Source organism: Fistularia commersonii, chromosome 22 (genome assembly GCF_037954325.1).
Source record: "Fistularia commersonii isolate RoL2024-O1a breed Wild chromosome 22, RoL_Fcom_v1.0, whole genome shotgun sequence".
Classification (NCBI taxonomy): domain Eukaryota; kingdom Metazoa; phylum Chordata; class Actinopteri; order Syngnathiformes; family Fistulariidae; genus Fistularia; species Fistularia commersonii.
The window spans coordinates 12,161,894-12,179,637 of record NC_141305.1 but is presented as its reverse complement, the minus strand read 5'-3'; the positions used below and the strand labels follow the sequence as shown (position 1 = coordinate 12,179,637).

At 42.5% G+C, this 17,744-nt stretch overlaps 1 protein-coding gene across 1 annotated transcript; it reads right to left on the bottom strand.

Annotated features, from left to right (window-relative positions):
* Positions 1 to 4,852: 4,852 nt before the first annotated feature.
* LOC147221736 (tetraspanin-15) lies at positions 4,853 to 16,134 on the bottom strand. Its single transcript, XM_086169577.1, has 8 exons — positions 15,841 to 16,134; positions 10,708 to 10,893; positions 10,034 to 10,108; positions 9,789 to 9,884; positions 8,326 to 8,439; positions 7,510 to 7,560; positions 6,605 to 6,721; positions 4,853 to 6,067 (listed from the first exon to the last, which is right to left on the bottom strand). The coding sequence occupies exons 1-8, from the start codon at positions 15,925 to 15,927 to the stop codon at positions 5,732 to 5,734; spliced, it is 1,062 nt and encodes a 353-aa protein (XP_086025703.1). The 5' UTR covers positions 15,928 to 16,134; the 3' UTR covers positions 4,853 to 5,731.
* Positions 16,135 to 17,744: the final 1,610 nt, after the last annotated feature.

The following is a 17,744-nucleotide window of genomic DNA, read 5'->3' as shown; positions in this document are numbered from 1 at the left end:
AGAAGTATACTAATAACAATAAAAAGGCCCAGAGAACCACAACAAAAATTTTTAAACCCAATATTTTCATGGATAAGGAAGCCTAACAAGGTAACCAAGAGATGAGAAAAAGAATTGGAATCTAAGTTTTTATTTTTAGTGTATTCTAAAACCGACCCGTTAACACCGGGGATGCTACCAGAAAACTAACACAGGAGGAAGGTTAATGTGATAAAGGCTTTAACGTGCCGTCTCTGGAGGAACTTGAATGCATCATTTGGACACAATAGTTCCTGACAGAACAGAAAGTTAGAGCTTGTTATAATGAACCGTATTAACATGTGAAATCTCTCAGCCCAGTAGGCGGACGGGCGCCAGAGAGGTTTTCCAAGCGATGTCTCCGTCTCGCCTGTCTCCACGTGGGACGTCAATCGCCAATCTGACTGCGACGCTGATATCTCTCTTTGCTCACTCCGGCTAAGGCTACAGAAAGCAGAGAGACGAGACAGGTTGTTAAAGATAGCCTGCCAAAGCCTAATGAAGCGGGACCGTAGATACAAAAAGGCTTAGCCGTCAAATGTGGGAGACAAGAGAGTAAAAAAGGACGACGCTATAAATGTGCAGCACTGACAACCTGAGGTAGTGACCTCCGGTAAAATGAATTGGACTTTGCCTTTCAGCCCTGAGCACACAGCGCATTTGGTGTGAAATTGACTGCAGATTGCTCGGGGTGTCACCGAATCTAGATGTGTAGATAATTCAGTCAAAGATAAGCGGAGCCTTGGATTCGTGTCTGTCTCGACGCTGGAAAAGAGTCCTGGACCTTTAGGTGGAACTGGAGACAGAAAATAGAAATCCCTGTAATACCTTGGCCTTTTTTTTTACTTTCGGATGACTAAATGTGAAGCCTGTCAATTCAATTTTGAAATAAAACGTAAAATCTTTTACGGTCAATTTCAAGTTCCATCAGTTTTTTGCACGTTTAATTACAAGTTATAAAACTACTACGTCCATAAGGCAGAGACCACGGGATTTGATGACACATAAGCCGTATGAAGGAGGAAGAAACTTTCAAAAAGGCAATTTTTACACCTAATGTTCTTTCATTGGTTGGACCTTGTCTTCCTCAGTTTACCTTCTGTTCGGTCTGGTTTGTAAACACGCAGGAGAAAGTTTATTCCCGTGATTTTTTTATGTGCTTGGTTTGGCAGTGGCCATTGCTCATTCACGGATTATTACTTGTGGTTGTGATGGGGTTCTGTTTCATCAAAAGCAAGTCGAACGGGGATGCTGATGGGCGGAGATGACTTTGTGACTACAAACATAACACTCCAGAGGTTGGATCATCCAATTATAGTTCCCGTTTGAATTTCTGAAACCAACCTCCCAATTTTGTGAAAGAGCCGTTTCTCTGAAGTGTCACTATAATTTCAGTTTTGCTGTTACACACCACTCACATCACTTGAGCTGCCACCTTACCACTGGAGGGGTTACTCAAGGCAAACAGGTCCCGGGTGAAGGACCAGACAAAGAGCGTCTCAGAAGACCCTCATGAAGAACAACATCATTGAACCTGGTTTTCCCCTGCCCAGATGTGGGTCACTGAAGCCTGCTACTAGAGCCAGACCCGGGGGCGAGGCTCGATGGCGAGTGCCTGGGGGCCGGGCCTGCACCCATGGGACTCCGCTTGGCACAGCCCGAAGGAATGACATGGGTCCTTCTTCCCCTGGGCTCACCACCCACAGGAAAGGCCAACGGGGTCAGGTGCACTGTGAGCCGGGCGGTGGCACGAGTGGGGGACCTCAATGGTCCGACCCTCGGCTGCAGAAGATGGCTCTTGGGACATGAAATGTCACCTCTCTGGCAGGGAAGGAGTCCAAGCTGATGCGCGAGGCTGAGAGATTCCAACTAGATATAGTCGGACTCACCTCGACAGACAGCATGGGGTCTGGAACCAGGCCTCTTGAGAGGTGCTGGCACCTGTTGCTATGCACCTAACAACACCTCAGTTAACCCACCCTTCTTGGGGCCCCTGGAGTGGCTGCTAGAGAGCGCTCCTACCGGGGACTCCCTCATTCTTCTGGGAGACTTTCAACACTCACGTGGGCAACAACTTAATAATAATAATAATAATAATACATGGGATTTTTATAGCGCTTTTCATTACACTCAAAGACGCTTCACAAGTAAAAAAAAAAAAAAAACAAAACAAAACAGAGGGAACAAAACATACACAGAATTATTGGGAAGAAGTCCAAATTGGAGAGTGTGGCGATGAGCGCCAGTCCAGGGACAAGCTGGAGGGGCTTCGCCGGTGTGCAGCTGAGTGTCGTGCTGCTGTGAGGAGTCAAGTGTTGGAGCTGGATGTCGGAGATGGATTTTTGGTGGAGGGAGAGATGGTGGAGCAGGAGGAGCAAGAAGATTTCGGCCGATGGAAATGCCGTCCTGCTAGGCGCCATCGGGATCCGGAGTTTCGAGAGGCTAGCTAACAAACCAGCCTGCTCAGGCCACCGTCGAGATCCAGAGTTTCGAAAGGCTAGCCGGCTAGCTTGCCAGCCAGCCAGCCTGCTCAGGTCACCGTCGGGATCTGGAGTTTTGAGAGGCTAGCTAGCGAACCAGCCTGCTCAGGTCGGCAAGCTAGTTTGGTAGCTTGCTGGAGATTGTCCAGGTGAGCCTTTGTCTTTGGTTTGGTTGATTGGTAGGAGAGCGGGAAGCGGCAGCCAAATGCGCCAGCGTCCTCCTGCCCGCCATCTTGCCAAAAAAAAAAAAAAAAAAAAAAAAAACTTGGAAGGACATGATTGGGAGGAACGTCTCCCCCGATTTGAATCAGAGTGCTGTTTTGTGATTGGACGTCTCTGCTCTAATTGTCCATAACAAACACCATGTTCAGTCATAAAGGTGTCCATATGTGCACTTGGCACCAACACAGCTTAGGCCACAGTTCTTTGACCGACCTTGTAATCGTGTTATCAGACTTGCGGCCGCATGTCCTGGACACTCGAGTGAAGAGAAGGGCAGAGCTGTCAACTGATCACCACCTGGTGGTGAGCTGGCTTCGATGGTGGGGGAGGATGCCGGTAAGACCTGGCAGATCCAAACGTAACGTGAGGGTCTGCTGGGAACGTATGGCAAATTCCCCTGTCAGAGGGAGTTTCAACTTTCACCTCTGGAAGAACGACCACCACGTCCCGAGGGGAGGCGGGTGACATTGAGTCTGAATGGGCCATGTTCCGTGCTTCCATTGTCAAGGTGGCGGACTGGAGGTGCGGCCATAAAGCAGTTGGCGCCTCTCTGGGCAGCAGCCCTTGAACCCGCTGGTGGACCCCAGCCATCAAATTCTGACAACCTGAAAAAGGAGTTCTATCGAGCCTTTCTGGCCCTGTCAACACTGTGTACGGTGGGAGCGGGGCGCAGCTGACCTCAACTCAAGACGTTGTAGATCGGAGGCAGGAATACTTCCGAGACCTCCTCAATCACGTGAAAACACCTTCCAGTGAGAAGGCAGAACCGGAGGACTCTGGAGCGGACACACCTGTTTCTGGGGCTGAAGTTACCGAAGCAGTTAAAAACTCTTCAGTAGCAGGGCCCCGGGGATTGATGAGGTTCCCCCTGGGTTTCTCAAGGATTTGGATGCTGTAGGGCTGTCCTGACTGACACGCCTCAGTAGCATTGTGTGGATGTCAGGGATAGTGCCACCGGACTGGTAGACAGGGGTTGTGATCCCCCTTTTTGAAGCTGGGGATCAGAGGGTGTGCTCCAAGTACAGGGGATCACACTCCTCAGGCTCCCTTGTAAGGTCTACTCAGCGATGCTGGAGAAGAGGGTCCGCCGGGTTGTTGAATCTTGGATCCAGTGAGGGTTTTCGTCCTGGTCATAGAACAGTGGACCCCAACCAGTCTACATGTGTTTGCCTGAAGTCAAAAATGGTACACTCTGTGCACACTAATCCTCCACAGATGTGATTCCTCCCCAGACAGACTAAATTCATGTCCGAACTGTCAATCAAAGCTTGTTTGGATGTGTGCACATCCTACACCTTTCCCAGTTTACAGGCCTTATCTGTTTTGAAGACAGAAATCCTTCCCTTCCCCAGTGATTATTCCACCCACTGTCTCTTTCTCCTCGTGGCAAGGGAGGAGAGGTGAGGGATGAACGACCTGCAGGAGAGACGTGCGCATCCACCTGCCTCGTGTGGGTGGAAATAACATGGCCTGGCTGCTACGTCGCTTCTGCCGAGGAGGAATTGATTGTGTGCGAGACAAAAAAACTGGCAGGACTCCACAATCGTGTGAGAGGTGAGAGGTTGTCCCTGATACTGAGCAGATCCACAGCATCCGCCTCTCAGACACCTCGGCTAACTACTCACATTCTACTCCGAGGACGGAACCAGCCTCCCTGATGAGGTTACGTTATCGTCAGCTGCCTTCAGCCATCTGCCCCGGCACGCTTCAGCACAGATGCTGCTGGACACCAGCAGTGTGATCGAACATCTACAGCATGGTTCTGCAGAATTGAAAGACTTGAGTCTCCTGAGAAAACACGGGCCGCTCTGACCTTCTTTGTATGCCGCATCTGTATTTTTTAACCCAGTCCAGCTTACTGTACTTGCTGGACAGATGGCAGCAGAGGGCTGCCATGCAGGGCGCTAACGTGAACATCAGGGGGAAAACGGGTCTCGGCCAAGGATACTTTAACATGCGGACAGGAGCTGAGAATCAAACCGCCAACCTTACAATTTAAGGAACACCCGCTCTATGATGACATGAATTCAAATGTTTCAGGATTAATGAGATGGAAAATGAGAAAGAGCCAAACTGGGCCAAAGGTCAAACCAAAAAAAAAAAAAAAAAAACTGAACCGCGTCACACAAGTCAGTAGACAAATCCAGCTTTATTGGCAAGATCAGTAGAGCTGATACGAGGCTAGAGCTAGGGGGGAGCTCAAAAACAGTGCTCAGATACAAAAGCAAATGCTTTTCACTGAATTCGTTATCTGAATAATCCCTTCAGGTGTTTGTTTAAAATGTGGAAGGAATAAAAAGTTGAATTTAAAAATGGAAAAGACTCAAGTACCCCTGTATGAGAATCTAACATGGAAACCATTTCTTTTTTTTTTTCCTCAATAACTTACATCATATACAGTACAAAACATGCATCCCATGTTAAACCATAACTATCAGTCTGACAATTGTACACCGATTGCACAAAATTAAAACAGGAACTCATAAAAAGGAATTTCTCCACAAACTGTACACATCCGCCACAGACGCAACACGCAAGACATACTTTGCTATTCCTATTTCTCCAACAACAATGAAAAAACTTCATTTCAAGCTACCATTAATTTATACATCTAATGGAACTGTCCATGGACGACTGGGCTGCTTCCAAACAGCCTGAGGTAAGCTTCAGCACTTGACACGCAGCTTGATTTCAAAGGCCAAAAAAATATAAAAAAATAAAAATAATGTACTTCAATGTGATATAATGCTGAAGATCCTTGAATGTCATCCATCGCAAAAAAAAAAAATGTCGAAAAAGCCAGTGTCAAAGGTTGTTCATTATTTTGTGTAAACAAATCACCCTAACAAAGTGCCAAAGTTCGTCTGATTCCTTTAGCTTAACACACATTTGATTCTATGACAGAGGTTCAACCTTATAGTGCAACACAAATGGAACGAATGCAATTATTATGAACGAAAAGAAAAAATAATATGCAAAACCCAAAAGGCAAGAAAAGGTAAAAAGACCACTCAGTGTTCCCTTTTTTGCTTCCGGCTGACATCCACTTCGTCTAGCCCCGTGGCTGATCTAGACTGCTGGAGTTCTCGAAGCTGGGAGTGTGTGCGAGGCAGCTGCTTCTTCAGTTTCTCCAGGTGAATGTCAATGGGATCCAGTTCGGGCTCGGAGGCGGGGACGGGCAGGTAGCCGCCGTCCCTCGGCAGGCACATGCACCAGCCGGCGCCGGCCAGGTCCAGCTCGTTGTACTCGAACTCGGTCTTTTTCAGCTTGAAGTCCACCATGTCGGCAGAGTTGCTCATTTCGACCAGGAGGTTCCAGAAGACGCAGCTCAGGACAATGCCCAGCAGCTGCAGGGGAGACACAGCCTCGTTCAAATGCTGATTCACTCTCAATTCACTTAGAAAGAATATCTTCTTAAATGAAGTGTTTAGTGGTTGGACTAAAATATCTAGATATAAATTGTTTTCGAGCAACACTAATCAGAGAAAATTAAAAAAAATGCATTTCAGAGCTGAACATCTGTTTTGTGATTTGTATGTCATTTTAATTACATTTTAAATCTTTTGCTGCCTTTTGGCCAGGACTCCCTTGAAAAAGAGGTTTTTAATCTCAATGGGACTTTCCTGGTTAAATAAAGGTTAAAAAAAAAATTTAAAAAAAAAACCATACAGCTCCCAAACTCTCAGCTTTTGCACACACTGGATATTCCGCCAGCAGGTACTCTAACTATATGAACCTTTCTTTCACGCTACACTGATTTTGTGAATTGCGGGAACTTGTGCAAGGATGAATATTACATGTGAACTGGCTTTTAGACACGGATGAAATATGGCAAGGAAGTCAGACGGCGACTTGGCTACTCGGCGCTCTGACTTTAAAAGTACCTGTGGCAGCCCGATGGCACAGCAGAGGGCGATGGTTATTCCGATGTTGTCGCTCATCCACAGATTGACCGCATGGATGCAGCCTCGCACATAAATCACATCGTGCAAGGTTTCCCGCTAGTACACAAACCAGAGGGTTTAAGCTTTCAGTTTTCAACTTGGCATTGCAAACATGCACACACTCATCTCCCAAGGTGTGTCACATGCAGGAATATGTATTGCGTTATGGCCCATAGATGATAAGCTTCATTTGCAAGCAAACGTTGGCGAACGTTTCACATTGCCATTTGTTGTTTATTCAAAAATAAATAGTTCAAGAACAGGAACAAATATTGGGCAATGTGTCATCATATTGTGGTAAAATCCAGTTTTTTTTTTATTTTCATACATCTCTCAACCCTAAACTGAAGTACCCAAAGACACCATGTTGTTGAACAAAAGATAAGATAAAATTTTTGATGGATGTGTTGAAGGTTCCTCCTTTGTAATACATAGCGGTACATTTTCAAACCTTGCTCTCTGCATCTAGCCTTTTGTAAATGCTTCAAATCCTTCATTCTTTACATCCACATGCAGAGTACAAAATGTTGATATCGAGCAGAGATACCAGTCCATCACAATTCTTCATTTAAAATGGTAAAATCCCGTGCGTTAACTTGCATTACAAAACAAAATCCCCCTGGTTAAGATTGACTAGATTAATTTCATATTAACATACTGCTCAGCTCCAATTCAGGAAGCCTTTTGTAAATGCTTTGGCATCTTACATTATAAGCAAATCTTTTTAAAGCCCTACCGTGGTAGCGAATGAAAATTCCCGGTTTGTCCTTATTCTCACTGTAAAACGTTGGCTAAAGTTTGAACTCCAGGAGAAAAAGCTCGAGAGTAAGCGGCGGTTCTCTTACCTGCTTGTCTAGAGTCTGATGACCACAAAGAGTGTTTATGACCTCACCCAACTGTGGAGAGAGAATAGATGCAGAAAGTTGGGACATAGAAAAACCAGGGGAGAGGGGAGATATGTGCTCCCTATAAGGGGGGTGAATATACCGGTACCTGTGTGCAGGAAGGTTGGAGTCCTGACAGGCAAGAACTGAGTCAAGGAGTGTTTAACCTCTCTTTCTCTATCTGCTGTGTCAGTGTCATTCTGCCTTTAACTTCTCCTGCTCAGCTACACTGCCTCCAGAGAAAGTGTAAGTGCTTCAAAGGTGAGATCGGACATATGAAGTACTGAGGCCCTCGGGGACCGCCTTTTTCATTAAAGAGAAATCCATATCTCCCATTCCATACATGGAAGGCTCTATATACCTTTAAATTAAAACACGCGTCCTGTTTGCTGGGTAGATTTCTAGAGATTTAGGGTCTTCACTTGCTTGTTGTACAGCTTCTTCACATCAACGATTGTGAAGAGCAGATATCAGCTTGCAGAGAGCAAACTGGCTAAGCAAAATCAAGGAAGTTTTTAATTTTAATGGCCAAAATAACAATCAATCCGGGCTGATTCATGTTCCCGGCTATTCTCTGTTTAATCTGCCATTCCTCAGAAATATAACCGAATGCACCAGGAGCCGGGAACAGTCCTGGTGTGTCCGGTTGTGACATTCCTCTATGTCCAGCTAAAAAAGTTCACCATCTGTTATTACTTCTGTAGCCTATGTTTGCGAAGATGTTATACCGAATTCATGGGACAGCGTGTGTCTGCGTAGCCCGTTGCTCCGCCTCACCTTGTGCACACAACAGGTGTACGGAACCCCGCACGCCAACGGACCTGTGCCATTGCAGAAATGGTACTGGTTGACACCCCAGTCCTTATATTCATCCCCTCCGCAGCAAGAAAACTGGATAAAAAATGCAGAAACATAAGTCTCTATGTGCATGAAATTCCTGGAAAACAAGAGAGGTGATTCAGGGATATGGGTTCAAAGGGTGAGCAGCTTTTTATCTAGTTATTCATTTATTTGTTCCAAAAAGTTACGAAACCCATCCCCCTCACATCAGCTACATTTTGCAACACTCCTTAGGCCATTGTGGAACCTTATACGACTTGTACAAAAAAAATTTTATAACAAGCTGTCAGACCAAACATCACAGAGCCACAGCATATATTTTCCATTATAGGCAAGATTCCTCCAGTCGTATCGTACATTTCAGAGACAGGAGCAATGAAAAGTACTTAACAGAATAATGGCACATAAAAACAATTTAGAATTGAGAGCAGTATCAAGAAGGGCTGAAGAAATTTTGTAAAAAAATAATTTAAAATAAATTCAAATAACTTTACCTGGTCTTAAGTTATTGGTTAAAGTCAAGGCAAGAAATGTAGATAAAATCTGTGGTCACTCGAAGAACGAGCTGTCTGTTTAGCCTTAGATTAACGCTGATCAGATTTGGGTTTTCCCTCATATTATCAAGGGGGTTAATCCAGGTCTCTGTTACAAGACAGCAACACTGCTTTGGGCAACCGGTAGGACCCGGTGGCTTCATTATCCTTGGTGGGGATCCTCGAATGTTCAGAAGTCAGAAACATATCAGTCATGTATTCAGAAAACTGAGCATCAGAATTATTTATTCCACCATGCAATGATAAGATATACTCATGGGGCTGAAACCCCAGAATATTTTTCATTATTAAGGCTTCTTACTGTGAAAATAGGGGTTATTTCCAGACAGTTTTCTAAACACATGGTTGTTAATGGTCAAACCGCAATATAATTATAATTGCTTGCACATGCATTAGTGGAGCTGAGACACTGTTGGGTCTCAGTTACAATCATCCACTGTGTCTTGTAGGGTGAACAGACTCTGCTGCGCCACTTCACCCACGGTAGTCTCTGGGAGGTGCACTGTCGAGATTTAACAAATAACAAGAAGCTAATTCCCCCTGCCTCAAATTCCTGGGTTTCTTAAAGTTGTGCTGTAAAGTCAGTCTCGTACTTTGCCACTGCATGTTGACGAGGGAAGACGGTCATAAAATTTTACTTTGATAGCCTCTTGGTGACAACGCTTGATATCCGAGCTAATCATGTGATCTTTGACCTATACTTTTCAGTCACACTCAGGTCAATAACAAAATCATATCTAAGATCAGACTGCAGCCCAACCACTGTGACATGATAATATATCCCACGCCAAGTTCATTGATTTGTATCATTCTATCCAAGTTTGTCAAAAGAACCAATAGTACTACCTTTTGCTGCACATAATCCAGTATGTTTTTGAAGTCCAGGTCGTCATAGTAGTGTTTAATTCCCTCCCGTATGCTGCTCTGGAATAAGGCAGACGTCTGAAAGACACCCGCAGAGTTTTTAGCTGGCTTGAAGAGACAATGGGGAAATGGATGGCGAAATGGATTGGGTCCTGGCGATTATTATGAGCAGCCAAAATATTTAACGGCAGGAGGTGTGCGAGCATGTTTACAGGAGAGAAACAAACCTTCTTTTCAAAGATGAGCGCTGTGGTGAGGCCGATGGCCTGGAGGAGCAGCAGCACACACAGAACACAGAGAAACTGTGGGGGTAGATAGACAACGACTGATCATTTCCTTACATCTCCAAATCCGTCTTTCTATAATTATACAGACTGAAATTAGGGCAAAGTGAAAGGCTGGACAAAACCTTGGCACTGAGACTATGTTCTCCAAGTAATCCCTGAAATGTGTTTTATCATCACCGTGGTTACACATCTTAAACAAGCCATACGGTTGTCAAATAATTTGCCCTGAATCAGCAGAATGACAGTCTTCTAATTTAGTGGTAGGAGACTTTTAGTGCATAATTTGTTGGCAGAGAGAAACTGCAATACTTGAAGCGAGTTATTTATAAGCTGTGCGCCTTGGTTACATTACATTAAGATACAGTATCTCCCTCACACTTTTTTTTAATAAAGTGATTGTGATCGCTCCTGACTTTCCATTCCGTTTCTGTACCAGCCATGACATTTACGATTTCAACAGTAGAACCATATGGCCCAGCCATACACAATCTGACATATGATTTGCGATTAACAAGCTCGTAGAAGTATCCATTTACTGCATGTTATCTATATGTATATATGCTTTCTGACAGAGAGACAGACACACAAACTCTCAGTGCATTTTCCATGCTCACCATATGCAGTAGCGTCTTGTTGTCCCTTAGGGATCCCACCATGCCCACCACTGACACGGTGAACATCACCAGACCCAGCAGGATCAGAACCACTGCAGGAGCCAGAAAAAGACCCTCCAGGGTTCGATTCCTCTGCCTCTCCACCTCGGCGTACACCCCCACGCACAGCACACAGAGACCCATCAGCTGGGGAGGGTAAGGGACAAACTGCTTTGGGAAGTCGGTATATCAAATAACCTCAAAAGAGACATTTAAAAGCAGGGCGGACATGAACCGATGCAGTTATTGAGCAGAAACCAGCATCTTTTATCTGCCTGTAGTCTCCATTGTAAATATATTGCACTTGTATGAGAGAGAAGCCAATCTGATGAGGATTCTCATAACAAAACGGACTTTGAAAAGACTGCTGATTCGATCTGATGGTTTGTATTGTCTCGACCGTCACGAAAAGACAACATTCAATAGTTTATCCTATGACTTAACATTGACTCATCCCCATAAGAAGATCGCATTTTCCGGGAAATAAAAAACAAACAAACGCATAAATAAATGACTTTGAATCAAATGACTGATTTCTTCAGAGACTGATGGGAATATAAAATAATCTGAAATGTATTCAAATTAAAATAAGCAGGTTGGTTGCTCCTTGAGGTCTGCTTGTCTAAGGATGAGGCGGCAGGTACAGAGCCGACATAAGCACTTACTGGGATCATGCTGTGAATGAAAAGCCTCCCCACTTAAAAAAAAGATGGCTATTTAAATGGGATCAGACAGAGAGTGATAATACAAGGCAAATCAAACATGATGATGGTCAGAGAACACTCTGTGACAAGACGCTAAATTGGGTTACATAAACACTGTTGGGATTTTAGAATCTAACCCCTCATCAAAATGAAGAGCAGTGACTATCCAACCTATATTTCAACCTATATTGTCGTGAAGGCTCACGCCTCCGAGCAAGAGGGTTCTAGGTTCAAACACGAAGGGATTTCTTAATGGAGTTTGTACATCCTCGTCCCGCTTGTGTGGCTTCTCCAACTTCCTCCCATGGTCCAGAATCATACATCGGTTGCATCGCCCAATATAGCTTGGATCTACGGGGTAATTGCTCTATATCAGCTGGGATTGGCTCCTGCAGACAAAAGCATGCTCTGCTAAGTTGAAATCAAATAACTGCCTTGGCCATTAAATAATACTCAATTTCTTTACCATGGGATACTCTTCAAAGGCTTTCACAGTAACTTTTGGATCAATATCCCTCTACAGACCATGAAACTGCCTATCAAATGTTCAGTTACTTTTGATGCATCGAAACGTATGATCTATGTATCAAAATAGCTGTAATTCTCTGAGGCTTAAAGTAATATTTACCAAATAATACAATTAAAGGTGAAAGTTTGTGCTCTGGTGCCTCAATTTAAATCCATTGTTATGTAGTAGAGAGAAAACTGCACGACACCCCCTTGCCAACTGAATATTTATGGTCTTGAATCTATATTTGCGAGATCCTACAACACCTACAAGGTACTAATCACGAGAAACACGAGTAAAAAAAAACATGTGACGCAAAGATTTATTCTGACAGAACACAGACGACTGGAGGGGAAATGACGCATAGGAACAGGTTTATTTTTAAAATCTGTGGAGTGTGGAGGTGTCTGCGAAAGAGCTAGGTCCTCAGTCTCACCGGGAAACTACAGAACAGAAGGGCAAGAGAGACTTGCACCTGTTGAGGTGGAAATGCCAGTTGCCTTTTCATGGCCGAGTGCAATGACCTGAGGGGAGCGAAGACCTGAGTGAAGGATTCAGTTAGGTCAGCAAGCATCAAGGACCGGAATTTGATGAAAGACCAACGGGGGGAACTTGTGATTTGAGCAACGGGGTAGATTGGTTTGTTTGGAACTGAATAAGGCCGGACAAGTTCTGGAACATTTTGAAGAAGTTACAGTGAGTTGTAGGAACTTGCCAATGAGGTAGTATAGGATATGATATCCTGCACCAGGTGTGGTGCTACATTAGACAGAAATACAAGCCAAATTTGAACATCACTTCGCTGACTCATTAACTGTAGGATGATCAATCCAACTATTTCTGCTGACACACTGATGGTTTTGCTCAACATATACAGACAATTGATTGCACGTCTTTATTTTACTAATGTATTTCCAGGAGAGTGGTAATAAAGAGTACGCCTCAGTGCTATTGATTTTCAATTGGAAACGGAAGGTAATCCGCCTTAAGAGAGAGGTTCATCTACAAGAACACGTATAGTGCCCACGTCCATCCATAAAGTTTTGAGAGACACATATGACCCGGTTTGTGTGTCTAATGTCACCCTACCCTTAACACTGCTGCAGTGAGAAGACAATACTGAGTAACAGCTTTTATATGCTAGACGAGAGATTGTGCGGAGGAACAGGTGAACTCTGGATCTGGTTATATGTTGCAAGGTTCCAAGTACTGGAAAAATAGTGGCTGTCTTGTGCCTAAACTTTGATTGAAAGATGATGACCACCATGATTTTGCAATTGCACAGTTTATGTGCAAGACTTAAACAGTGTTGATAATTTGGGGTGGGACTGTGCAGAGACAAGAGGTACTGATGTGGAAAAATTCATATGTAAATATTCAGTGACTCAACTGTTATCTGGCCAATTCCTTATGTTTCAGGACATCTCTGAATGATTTTTGTGACTTTCTTTGTGATTTTAGGTTCATATTTTATTCCTTAAAAGGAATATGCACACTGTGATTTTAACAGTTATTTCCTACTTTAATAAAGAAAATAATTTAATTTAGGAAGTTTCTTCATTTTTCTTCAATTTTGACTTTAAAGTCATCGTCAAGATCATTTATTGTTTACACTGTAAACAATACAGTGTTTTTAGAAACAGTGGAAACTTTACAGTGTTTCTAAAAACACTGTAAAAAAAAAACACAGTAAATTTGCTGAAGAAAATTTAACGCATTTTTCAATTTTTTCATTCAGGTATTGTCCAAATAGGTGAAAGGGCACTTAATATATGAATATAGGCAGTAAAAATGTCGATCACAATAGTATAGAAGTACAATATTCAGTATATTCCAATTTATTGCCCAACAGTGATCATGACCCATACAAACCTCAGATAATGTATGTGTGAGTCTGATTTACGTAAAGAATGGCTTGGCAAATTTAAATTCTATTTTGTGTCTGTAAGCTGAAATATTACTTTTTCAAAAAGGAACAGAGTAACAGTGAAATTGTCCTTGTAGACTATAACATTATATTTATTGAACAATTGAAGAAGGACAAACAATCCAATGTACAACTGGACACGCAGAAGTTTGTGCCTATCGAAAGTGATATTGGACTAAACAGAAAAAAATGAATATGAAAACGGCATAGACGGGTTTAATTAAGTTTAGTTGGGTGCCAGGGGAGCTGAGCTGGACCTCAGGCTCCTAAAGCAGAGGCAGCTGAAAAGAGATGGTTTTCATGAGGGGGCCGACTATGGAGTGCTACCAGAACTAAACTGCATACATTTTTGAGCAGAAATCCACAGCGCGCTTTAGGGTATGCATGTACACTTGACTTGCGGTGAGCTAAAATGTGTTGTAAAGTCAACAGCAAACTAAGGGATGAAAGTGTAAACGAGTTTGAAGGAGAGACTGTAGTGAGATGAAACACAGGGGATCTATAATTGGGGTGATGAAGGCTAAGGATGAATCATACTATTGACTGCTCTGGTAGAAACTTCAAGGAATTTTCAAGCAGGTGAAATGAATTTTCCATCGCTATAGCCCCTTTAAAAAAAACTTTAATAAACAAAAAAAATAACCTAAGCTCTGCAGACAAGTCGACCAGACTGCTCGGTGGCAGAGAAAGCTATCCAGCCAAATCGGAACATTCATAAAGCTAGTGCAGATTGTGAGGGAGGAAATATGAAAACACCAATGTCACACTTGGTACTGAGCTCATCCGCTTTGTCTTTGGTAAAACATTCTGTTTCAGTAGAAATAAATAGCAATCAATAGCAATGATTCACTTGGTTAATAAAGAAATGCAGTGGGGAGCACACATCTGAAATACATGTCCCTATTGGCATATTGCAAGAATAAACTTCTGAGCACTGGAGTGTTAAGTAAGAGCTGTGCTTGCAAGCAAACGGCGCTTAGACAAAAGTCACAGCAGGAATACATAAGAGGAAATTAACTAACAACTCCTTAAATACCAGCGCTGGCTGCAATATATTTTGTTTATCATAGTGACTGAAGGTCTTGTGTTTCTGTGCAACATACATATAATCACTATGTATTTACATGACTCCATCACCGGCTACCAAGAACTTCTCTGCACCCATCTACAGCTCTGTGGAAGCGCCTCTAGTTTTTTGTCGGCGAAACCATTTACCCACGATTCCCTTTAACTGGATCCAACGCCCTGCACCATCGTGCTGTTAGCCAGTGGGCGCGATGTGGTGTAGCGATGCCAAATAGAGGGATTAATATCTCAGTAAAACCGTGCTAATAAAACTATTCCCATCGGTCTTCACTTTTCTACGGATAAAAAGTTTAATAGGGTTCCTCTGTGTCTGTTTTGGCCAAACACACCTCGCAGGACAGTCATTCACTTGCTAGCTTTTGCGCGGAGAGCAGTATACCAAATCCCATTGAGAAATGAGGGTATTCTAGTTTTGCTTTCCCCAGTATCACTGGCCAATTTTCAGATATTTCACAAACTTGAGTTGTAAAACATTTGATGAATACGGAATCTCTCATTATGCGTTTAAAAATGGTTTCAATAAAGAATAATGTATATGCCGTCTGACACTACGGCTAATTGGTCGACGATGAGATCGAGCTTGATTTTCAATTTGAAAAATAAACCAAAGGAGTCACGATATAAGCTATAGGAATATGCCGTTTTGAACACTCGCTTATATACATCGCATATATGTCTTTAGATATTTTCTCAGAGGAAAATTGCTATTTGGAGAAGGTAGCAATTAAAACGTAGCTGTGAGAAATGCATGTTCGGGTAGATCTCAGTGATGCTTTTGGGTGGTTCGCTTCAATTATTATTAAAAGGCAGTTTAGACGACCCCTTTGGCAAATTGCGTGGTGGTGCAAACAAAATTAAAATAGACTTACCGAAAAGAGCATTGAATAGACATTTAAGGTAAATTTGATGAAGTAATAGAAATGGTTGGTTTTCCTCAATTCAGAGTAGGGAGGCATGGCTGCTTGCGTTGGTGAGACTAGCTAACAAGCTAGCTTGCTATCCTTCCTTTACTTCAGGCAGTATCAATATAATGAAAAAGAATGTACTTAAAATAAATGAAAAACCCTGGGTCCCGGTCTAAATAAATGTTAAACGTATATCGCCTTTCATTTCTCACACACAATTGTGGGAAGCAACCGAAACAAATCCACTTCCGTGCGGCCGGCTAGTCCATGCTTTGTTTTGACTACATTCTTAAAGGGACATTGCACAAATCTTTTCCAGCCACTTGAACCCTGACACTTTTCCTATTTTCAGTCATACTTTTCCAATATTTGCAAATAATTTTCAGCTTCTTTTCAGTAACTGTTGCTGTGTTATTTTCCATAAATAGAGATACATGTACTTGTCGTATCAGTACGTGAATGACAGCAGATGTAGTCATGCAAGACAGAGAAAGGTAGACATCTGTCAATGTAAACTTTTTCACACAATTTTATTCAAAGATATCTCATTCAAATGTGGAGTAGAGGGATATTTAAGTCGCACAAACAAAGTTTTTTGGCAAACCAGAGAAAGAAGAAAAAAAACAACATGTTTGATGATGCAGCCCCTCCTACCAGACTTGCATCACGTTGCATCATTTGTTGGTGCTACTTGTTGGTTATATTTGGCCTGCTTATATCATCGCTGGTACCGCTGCAAATTGGTTTAAACACTTGCAAAGCTGTTCATGTGTTGAGTTGCCACAATTGAGGAACAGCAGAAGTGTTATGTTACTCTTATACTTCTTTCTTCATCCAGTTTTACTTCACACTTGCTTACTGACTCCAACTAGGATTTGTCTATAATTTGGCTAACTGTAGCGCAGTATCAATGGTATATTTCTCCAGGGGCACTAAGTGATATAGAAAATAAATGCAACTTTCAAATATATTTCATACTCTAAAAAATTATGAAAATGGGTTCCAAAAGACACAGTTTCAGAAAGTTCGAAGGAGAAGCAATATATATTAAAATGAATGAACAGTTAAAAACAACTGCAAAAACAAACCATTTCACAAAATTAGCAGAAATAGCAATTAATATTAAAATTACACTAAAATCAGTGACAGAAAATTATGCAGCATTTTTGAAATAGTATTCATCTGAATATCACTAAAACGTTTAAAAAAAAAAACTCCACTGTTCTACCCTTTGGTCTGGGATCTTTCACAGAATGATGGAGACACAGGTTATCAGTGGACGCAAGGAGAGCAGTTTCGGTGAAACCATCGAACTGAAGGGTCATAGAAAATAATTATGATTTGCAAATGTTTCCTCAAAGTCCCTCGGGATCTCAAGGTTGGCAAGGAGCTGGTTTTCTTGGAGTGAAATGAGTTTACGGTCAGACAACCAGCTCATTTCTTCTGTTAAGTCATCTGAATCCAGCGTTCCTTCTACCAGCGTCCTTTTCTCTCTCGCCCTTTCTCGTTCTCTCTCTCTGCCTCCCAGCCCCACAGGGGCAGTTTAAAATAAAAGTAAAATTAAAATTATTTCAAATAAAATTAAGGTTCAAAGGATCTTTCTGCTCACCTGCCATCGGTGATGAGAGAAGGAAAAGTACCAAATTCTAACAATAGAAAAATCATGTTTCCTCTTCCTTTAAATCTTCCTTATTGTCTGATTTTCTCTTTTTGTTAGTCTTATGATCATTATTGTTCTTTTTTTAAAGGACAAATCCTGGTAAACAATGAACAAGTGATTATAATTCTGGTCTTTGAATAGCTTTGAAATGGGATTTTCAGTATGAATATTTTGCTGGTGTGATATGATTTTTTTTTTTTGTAATTGT